This window comes from Oryx dammah, unplaced genomic scaffold, assembly GCF_014754425.2.
Source record: "Oryx dammah isolate SB20612 unplaced genomic scaffold, SCBI_Odam_1.1 HiC_scaffold_10, whole genome shotgun sequence".
NCBI classification, from domain to species: Eukaryota; Metazoa; Chordata; class Mammalia; order Artiodactyla; family Bovidae; genus Oryx; species Oryx dammah.
This window is the reverse complement of record NW_024070194.1, coordinates 40,120,142-40,129,934: the sequence shown is the minus strand read 5'-3', so window position 1 is coordinate 40,129,934 and position 9,793 is coordinate 40,120,142. Positions and strand designations below refer to the sequence as shown.

General features: G+C 40.2%; 1 protein-coding gene across 15 annotated transcripts in view; it reads left to right on the top strand.

Moving 5' to 3' along the window:
• LOC120869468 (dihydrodiol dehydrogenase 3-like) overlaps positions 1–9,793 on the top strand; it is a 269,082-nt gene that overhangs the window by 65,391 nt on the left and 193,898 nt on the right. For 7 of the 15 annotated variants that reach the window (XM_040248795.1, XM_040248794.1, XM_040248801.1 and 4 more), the window contains exon 7: positions 1–78. The exons of 6 other annotated variants lie outside the window; for them this stretch is intronic. In XM_040248795.1, the coding sequence (XP_040104729.1) occupies positions 1–78 (78 nt within the window). Of the gene's footprint in view, positions 79–1,007; positions 1,118–2,024; positions 2,191–6,602; positions 6,686–9,526; positions 9,730–9,793 lie in introns of those variants that run through there. 2 more of the 15 variants (XM_040248793.1, XM_040248805.1) reach the window with 2 other exon arrangements.

Sequence of the window (9,793 nt, the reverse complement as noted above, 5' to 3'; positions counted from 1 at the left end):
GTGTCCAACTTCAACCACAAGCAGCTGGAGAAGATCCTGAACAAGCCGGGGCTCAAGTACAAGCCTGTCTGCAACCAGGTGAGCAGCTCGGCTCCTCTCCCTCCTGCTCTTCACAACCTCCTTCTTGCCCTGGAGCCTGATGTCTGTCTGTCCTCTCCTCCTGTTCATCCGACCTTTGTGGGTCAAAGGATTGTAGAGAGCAGAGCCTCTGTCTGGACTTTGTGAATGAAATCCATAACAATATATCTGATAAAGTCTGGGTCAATAGGTTTGGAGGGCTTCCTGGTAAATTGTGGGTAGAATCCAGAGCTAGAGGAAGGAGGCATTTCCCTGAGATGGAGGGATGACCAGACGGAGGGTGAAAGTGGCTTGGAGTGAACTGCAAGCAAGAAGGAAGACCATGAAAACTGGAATGGATTCATGTTGAGGTTTGACAGAAACCAGCAAAATTCTGTAAAGCAATCATTCTTCAGTAAAAAATAAATTAAAAAAACCAATACAATATTTTAAAGTAAAAAAAAATAAAAAAATGAAGAATAAAGCCAAAAAAAAAAAAAAAACCACAAACAACAAAAAACCTGGAATGGGAAGTAATAAAGAGACAAATCAGCTGAGCTGGGTGTTGAGCGTTTGTGTGCGGTTCTGTTGGCTGAATCCAAAATCTTGGTGTCTCAGCATTTATGAGTCTCAATAGGGAGCACAGAACAGAAAAATGTGCTGGAGATGATGGAAATCATCCAGGTTACAGGGTTAATTTAAAGGCTCATGGTGATGCTAACATTACATGAAATATTTACTCAGAAACATTTCCTCAAATGTAGAGCCTACCTTTTGAATATTCAGTCTTAGACTGGTTTTCCCATCCATGTCTATCATAAAATAACTGTATAAACACACTTTTGTCTACTTCTCTCTTGGTGTTGATATTTCCAGCTTACATCTTTTTCTGTCACAGTAATAATACCTTTCCATATAATCTGACACTCTTCTCTGCTGACATTCTACAGGTGGAATGTCACCCTTATCTCAACCAGAGGAAATTGTTGGATTTCTGCAAGTCACATGATATCATTCTTGTTGCCTATGCTGCTCTGGGATCCCAACGACTAAAAGAATGGTATTGAACCCTAATGAAGACAACAAAGAGCTTAAGTAAAATTCAATTTTTGATAAAATAGTGTAAATCATGTATTACTCAGATAACTCATAGGTACGGGGATAAGCAGGGAGGGATGGAATGAATCCTTCTTTTTTATCTTCCCATCACCCAGCCAATTTTTCTATATTGTATTAGATTGTTGACCAATAAATAACAAATGTCTGCATTAAAATCTATATAGAATCTCTCAGTTGAAACCAGAGACACAAGCTCATATCATGATTTACTTATTTATTCAACCATGAACATATTTCTAAAAATACATGTCTAAACCTCACATATCTTTTATCTAAAATTAGGATAATAATGTGTAACTTCCAGGTCTATCATGATAACAAATTTCAATATGAACCATTTTTGTAAACATCTATAGAAAATTGCATAATATAAATAATGATGAAATGAATAGTTCTATATTTTGGACTGTTCCGCTTGTATCAATACCCGTGAAAAGTGACAATTAAAAAAATTTCCCAGTCTTTTTCCATCACTATTTCTTTTCATGCCATTGTACAAACTTTAGAGCTATGAATGGAGAGATACAACAAATGAGAATTAAAAAAGGAAAAAAAATCCACGAGTTTGGCAGTTCTGGTCTCACTCAAACATGCATCCAAATGACTGGGAGAACTTTGTAAACACAGATTAGGAGGTGCCTCCATTGAGGTTCTGATTCAGTGTGTCTGTATTTAAGCCGGGAATTTGTGTTTCTAACAAGATTCCGAGTAATGCTGATGCTCTTAGTACATGGACCACAGTTTGAGAAGCACTGGTATAGAGTGGACATACTTGGTTTATTTGGTGAAACTGCTCACAAACTGAGTACTTAGTCTCAGCTCCTCAGCATTTCTGAATTTCCTTCCAGGGTGAACCTGGACCTGCCTGTTCTCTTGGAGGACCCGGTTCTTTATGCCATTGCCAAAAAGCACAAGCAAACCCCAGCTCTGGTTGCCCTTCGCTACCAGATACAACGTGGTGTTGTGGTTCTGGCCAAGAGTTACAACAAGAAGCGGATCAAAGAGAACATACAGGTGATAAGTTGGGCTGTGGGCAGAGGGGTCCTAAGGAACATCCTTCACGAGGGTCATTCTTTGTCTGTCTCTCAAGACTTTCCTTGAATCAAGACAAGTTACCAGTTCTTCCCCATGCATGAATGTGTTGTGTGTTCCTGGTGATTTTTTCCTCCTGATGTGGCAACAGGAGAGGTGGCATGGCTGGAGAGGGTTCAGGTTGGACAGAAAACAGAGATTTTGGTTTCAGAGTTATGTCAGCATTTATTCTGTCACCCTGTGCAAATGACATCTTATTTTCTTTGCTCTCAGTTGATGAAATTGCAATATGTGATTTTTTTAGACCATTTGAACTGCTCTAACAAAATATCACAGATTGAGTGGCTGAGGAAAATTGAAATTTATTTCTCACAGTTTTGAAGCTGGAGATCTGAGTCAGGGTTCCTGTGTGGTCAGGTGAGGGCCCTCATCCAGGTCACAGGTTTCTCTTTGCATCTTAATATTATGGAGGGTGCAACAGAGATCTCCCAAGTCTCTTATATGAATATGCTATATTAAAATCTCATTTGTGAGAGCTCCACTATCATGACCTTTAAATGGCTCCATTTCTAACATCAAAATGTAAATTTCAGTTCAGTTCAGTTCAGTTCAATTGCTTAGTCGTGTCTGACTCTTTGTGACCCCATAGACCACAGCGTGCCATACCTCCCTGTCCATCACCAACTCCCAGAGTTTACCCAAATTGATGTCCATTGAGTTGGTGATGCCATCCAACCATCTCATCCTCTGTTGTCCCCTTCTCTTCCTGCCCTCAATCTTTCCCAGTATCAGGGTCTTTTCAAATGAGTCAGCTCTTTGTATCAGGTGGCCAAAGTATTGCAGTTTCAGCTTCAACATCAGTCCTTCCAATGAACACCCAGGAGTGATCTCCTTTAGGATAGACTGGTTGGATCTCCTTGCAGTCTAAGGGACTCTCAAGAGTCTTCTCCAACACCACAGTTCAAAAGCATCAATTCTTCGCGCTCAGTTTTCTTCATAGTCCAACTCTCAGTCCATACATGACCACTGGAAAAACCATAGCCTTGACGAGACAGACCTTTGTTGGCAAAGTAATGTCTCTGCTTTTTAATATGCTGTCTAGTTTGGTTATAACTTTCCTTCCAAGGAATAAGTTTATTTTAATTTCATGGCTGCAATCACCATCTGCAGTGGTTTTGGAGCTCAAAAAATAAAGTCAGCCACTGTTTCCACTGTTTCCCCATCTATTTGCCATGGAGTGACAGGACTAGATGCCATAATCTTAGTTTTCTGAATGTTGAGCTTTAAATCAACTTTTTCATTCTCATCTTTCATCAAGAGGCTCTTTAATTCTTTTTCACTTTCTGCCATAAGGTGGTGTCATCTGCATATCTGAGGTTATTGATATTTCTCCCGGCAATCTTGATTCCAGCTTGTGCTTCTTCCAGCCCAGCATTTCTCATGATGTACTCTGCATATAAATTAAATAAGCAAGGTGACAATATACAGCCTTGACATACTCCTTTTCCTATTTGGAAGTTTTGGGGCACAAAAATCATAGCAGCAATCTTTAACCCCCAAGCCATCATGGTTTTATTTTGCTTTTCCCTTAATATTATAGGGTTTCATCTTTATACATGTGATCTTCTTGAGTTTCTCTTTGTGAAGCTCCTCTTCAAGACTGTGTCCACTTTAGCTAGGTTGTTTCTCTTTTGATTTATTTGTAGGAGGTCATTATTGTACCTTTAGTCACAGCTATACAGGAAACTCTCCCCATTTTCAGGATTTAATGCAGAGATCATTTCTGTGTCTCTTGATTCTGTTTTGACAATCAACCTGAACTCAGCTCAGCTGCTGTCCTCTTAGCTGATCTTGCTCATGTATTTGCAGCTCAGTGCAGAGCAGCTCAGCAGTTTTGCTTTAGCAGGTGGATATGACTCCTGTCAGAGGAGCCTGCACACTTCTCTATGTAGTTTTACATGTATATTTGGCTAGACTGTGGTCAACTGACCTGGTTATCACATCAGCACAGTACTATGATCCATAGTCAGTGAATGGAAAAAACATACTCTTCATTTCTAGACTCAGAACTGACTCATCAGTTCTGGCAAAGTTCACTGCCCAATGCTACAGGCCCATCTAAGTCAAGGTCAAGTGTATGGTCCCCTAAACAATTGTTTCTGTGTTTCCATTCAAATTTGGCCCTGCAATACACCTAGAATTGGTTTTCCAATATAATATGAAAATGGTTACATATATGCTTGTTTATTAAGTGAAACTCTAAGACAGCAAGGATACCAAATCAATCTAGCCTAAACGGCAAATGTATTATCGGTTGCCTAGATTTAGCGAGGGTAAAGGAAGGGCAAGAAGATATGGTTAAAATGGCAAAAACCACCACAATATTGTAAAGTATTTAGCCTCCAATTAAAATAAACAAATTAATTTTAGAAAAAAGGCAGCAGATATCCTTGTGGTCAAGGAACGATTTAGTATCTTGGTTATAGGCGTTGATTCAGGAGACTACACAGGTGACAGAAACGTATACAACTAAACATGTGCTTGTGTGCACACACAGACACGGGGAAATAAGTAGAAGTGAAACTGAGGAAATGTAAATAAGATCGATAGATTGTATCAATGTCAGTATCCTAATATGATATTATACAAGTTTTAAAAAATATTGCCCATCTCGGAGACTGGATAAAGGGTATGTAAAATTTCTTTGTATTTTTCTTAAGACAGCATATTAATTTCAGATTAATTTAAGTAAAATTACAACTGAAAACGTATGATGAAATACTTGATATTTAACTATTGTTTTAAGTGGTATAAAGATTAAAATCACAGAGACCTACTTAAAATATGAATCTAAATATGCCATTCATCTTACAACTTAGACTCTATAAAAATCATGCCTTATACTTTAAAAAAAAAAAAAAAGAAATCAACCTTGAATATTCATTGGAAGGACTGATGTTGAAGCCGAAGCTCTAATACTTTGGGCACCTGATGTGAAGAGCTGACTCACTGGAAAAGACCCTGAAGCTGGAAAAGACTGAGGGCAGAAGGAAAAGTGGGAGACAGAGGATGAGGTGGTTGGATGGTATCACCAACTCGAGTGGCATGAGTCTGAGCAACTCTGTGCGTTGATGATGGACATGAAAGCCTGCCTTGCCACAGTCCAGTGTGTCACAAACAATTGGATATGGCTTAGCAACTGAATAAAAACAATGTGTCCATATTTTCCACAGATTTTCATTGTCAACTCTGTCATATATAGAGAGCCTTTAAGTACATTTCTGGCCTCTTTCTTCTATTTAACTATTTATTTTTCTGTACTGTGTTATTAAATTGTAAAGTAAGTCTTATTTCCAGAATAGTAAATTCTTCAACCAGTCCATCCTAAAGGAAGTCAGTCCTGAATATTCATTGGAAGGACTGATGCTGAAGCTGAAATTCCAATACTTTGGCCACCTGATGCGAAGTGTTGACTCTTTGGAAAAGACTCTGATGCTGGGAGGGATTGGGGGCAGGAGGAGAAGGGGAGGACAGAGAGTGAGATGGTTGGATGGCATCACTGACTCAATGGACATGGGTTTGGGTGGATTCTGGGAGTTGGTGATGGACAGGGAGGCCTGGCGTGCTGCAGTTCATGGGGCTGCAAAGAGTCAGACACAACTGAGTGACTGAACTGAACTGAACTGAAGAATGTCTTGGCTGCTTTTTATTAGTTCTTTTATTTAAAATTTGGTATCACTTTACTGACTTCTACAAGAGAATGTGTATGTCAGTCTTTGATTCCTGTTGCATTGAAACACTAGATCATTTCATAGAAAACAAATTTTTTTTACAAAACTGAGCTATTCATTTCATGATTATGGTGTGAACTTTTAATATTTTAGGTGTTCTTTGATGTTTAAGCTTTTCATAACTTTATCTACAAAAGCATTTACATAAAGTTTCTTTTAGATTCATTCAAAGATAAAGAGTAAGTTTGATATCAGATTTTTGGATAGGCTTTTGCAAGAAGACTCCTCCCCACATGGCTTCAGTGCAATGCTGTCACACTTAGGGCATGTTGGGGAATGTGAAGCAGTCTAACATTTGTTCAGGTGCAGGTGTTGAGTCAGCAGTGTCCAAAGACAAAACATTTCTTTTCTGTCTGAAGTGATTCACTTAGAAAGCTAAGGGACTGATGCACTGTAATGTTTGTGAGGTGGACAGAGAAGGAGGTGTGGGAAGGAGAAGTGAGAACTCAGCAGAGGGTCCCAGGCTTGTTCACTTGGAAGCTGAGGACAGACATGACTTCCCTGTCCCCTCTTCTTGTCCCCATCCAGCTGGAAAGTCCTCTAGTCCCCAGGGGGAGGCCATCTTCTTGGGGGAAAGGTAATGTGATTCTTCTTTCCTTCCAGGTGTTTGACTTTGAACTGACTCCAGAAGACATGAAGGCAATCGATGGCGTCAATAGAAATATAAGATATTATGAATTTCTACCGTAAGTGACTTGCAGATGTTTCACACACATGTTTTTTTTTTTCCTGTAGCAGGCAGATCAGTAGGGCAACTAGACTTTTAAAAACTTGATTCTAGGAAGACAGTCCTGATTCCAGCATAGGAGCCAACCAGAGTTTTCCTGCAGGCCTCAAACCAGAGGTTTCCTCTTGGGCTCTGTGTATGACCACAGAAATGATTGGGACCTAGGACAGCCCATCAGTAAAATCCTCAGAGTTGACATCGTGGTGATTTCACTACTTTGTGCCCCTAATCCCTGTGCCTGGTGCACCTCCTCTCAGGGCCGAGGGACTCAGTAAACACAGAGGGCACAGTGCCAGCAGCCCACTACTCTTACAGGGACCTGTGAACGTGTTTAATCCTTTTTACATCAGGATAAAATGGTTGCATTAATAAAAACTGTATAATAATGAATCCTTTCTGGATTTCATTCATGTTTTGTTGTTGTTTAGTTGCTTCAGTTCAGTTCAGTCGCTCAGTCATGTCCGACTCTTTGCAACCGCATGAATCACAGCATGCCAGGCCTCCCTGTCCATCACCAACTCCCGGACTTCACTCAGATTCACGTCCATCAAGTCAGTGATGCCATCCAGCCATCTCATCCTCGGTCGTCCCCTTCTCCTCCTGCCCTCAATCCCTCCCAGCATCAGAGTCTTTTCCAATGAGTCAATTCTTCACATGAGGTGGCCAAAGTACTGGAGTTTCAGCTTTAGCATCATTCCTTCCAAAGAAATCCCAGGGCTGATCTCCTTCAGAATGGACTGGTTGGATCTCCTTGCAGTCTAAGGGACTCTCAAGAGTCTTCTCCAACACCACAGTTCAAACGCATCAATTCTTTGGTGCTCAGCCTTCTTCACAGTCCAACTCTCACATCTATACATGACCACAGGAAAAACCATAGCCTTGACTAGACAGACCTTAGTCAGCAAAGCAATGTCTCTGTTTTTGAATATGCTATCTAGATTGGTCATAACTTTTCTTCCAAGGAGTAAGCATCTTTTAATTTCATGGCTGCAGTCACCATCTGCAGTGATTTTGGAGCCCCCCCCAAAATAAAATCTGACACTGTTTCCACTGTTTCCCCGTCTATTTCCCATGAAGTGATGGGACCAGGTGCCATGATCTTTGTTTTCTGAATGTTGAGCTTTAAGCCAATTTTTTCACTCTCCACTTTCACTTACATCAGGAGGCTTTTTAGTTGCTTAGTTGTGTCCAACTGTTTGGACCCAGGGACTGTAGCCTGCTAGGCTCCAGGGTCCATGGGATTTCTCAGGCAGGAATACTGGAGTGGGTTGCCATTTTCTTCTCCAAGTTATCTTGCCAATCACTAAACCCATGTCTCCTACTTGGCAGGTGGATCTTTTATCACTGACCACCTGGGAAGCCCCCATTCTTGTTATTCCTAACACAATGATAAAACATCTTGTTGACACTTTTTTATGGAGGAAGGTCCTGCGAAGGTCAACCCTCAACAGTTTTGAGAAGTCACATGGGCCTGCTTCCACCTCATCTCCTAAGGGTCTGGTGAATTTTCTTCCTTATGGGCATTTCTTCTCCAAGACACAATCCATTTCTTTCAAATTAATCTCTTCCTTCATTGATCTTTTTTCCCTGTTACAATTCCTATGTCCTCATCCTTGTTATCTCACCAAGCTGAATTACCAGTAGATCATGAGCTTAACTGACCCTCCAGTGAGAGACTGCTGTGTCCTTAACAGGACACACTCAGGTAAGATCATCTGGGTCTCTCTGGTTTCTTGAGTGAAGACTCACTGTAGTTTAGCCTTTATCCAGCAGAAGTCCATCCCCTGGGGAGCCCCCACCTGCTTGCTTTTGACTTAGTCACTAACATAGAATTCTAGCTGTCTCATCACTGCAGGAGAATGTCAGGATTGAAGAGAGAGAAGACAAATTTGGAAGGGAGTTTAGAGAGGAGGGAATGCAAATTATTGGTACAGCGAAGATTTTGTTTGAAGGGAAAGATTTGAAAACTCTCCCTATTGTTCATAAAACTATATCACAATTCTGATAAAATACATGATAAATAAAAAAATGGTGGAGACTCACTTTTCTGTCCTTAAAGACTTTTAAGTATAATTCTATCTTCTTCATTATGCTGTGAATGGCTAGGCTTATTCCTCTTTGTGGGCTCAGGTCAACAGCACAGCTCCTGGCCCTTGGAATTGCTCAGAATGCACTCTTTAATGAATTAAATTGAAAAGGACAAGTTTAGAAAGAAAAGTAGAAACATGGAAAAAAATAAAGAAAACAATAGTTATACTAATTACTGGGTAACCAATGTTTTAATACATCAAATACATCATTGATATTTAAGAAAACATCAATGCCACTTTGTGCTGTATGACTATTCAGGTGACTGTTGTATCTCTCCAATAGAGTAGAATTTCCTTAATGAGGACAGTCTGTATTTTTGGGGATGCTCGGTATCTGCCTACCCATGGATGTGCAGAAAAAGAGCAGCTACTTTGTTCGCTCTGATCCTTCTCATTGTCTAGGGACAGAAGTTCCACAAAGGGGCTGAAATGACCTCCAGAGTTAGCCCCAGGTCTTGCGCCCTCTTAAAATTGTAATCTGAGTCAAACTACCTGTCACTGTGGAGTGGCGATTACATGTCAGTGTTGGGACTGGATGTGCAGGTGCCATGTACACATGGAGCAGACAGCTGATGTGTGTTTGTTGGGGGAGAAGGAGGGATGTGTTTGTAGATTTTGAATTTTAGCTCATCCTGACTGCACTCACAGAGTAATGCTCTCTATGACAACATGACAGAATTAATAAATGGATCCTCCTACTTCTCTTTCAGTGGTGTCAGTCACCCCGAATATCCATTTCTTGAAGAATATTAATTCTCGGATCTCACTGTGGTTCTTCAAGAATTTCTTGCTTCTGGGGCTGTAAAGAGGATTTTTGTAAGTGGTGAAGCTGCTTGAATGAAGTGTCTCAACTTTTGAAAATGCCTTTCCTTGTGAAAAAATAAACAGTTTATGAAACAATTAAAACTTCAAAGTAAGAATGTTCTTTTTTTTTCCAGATAATTAAAAAAAATTACAGGAAATTTGGAAAGTAAAAG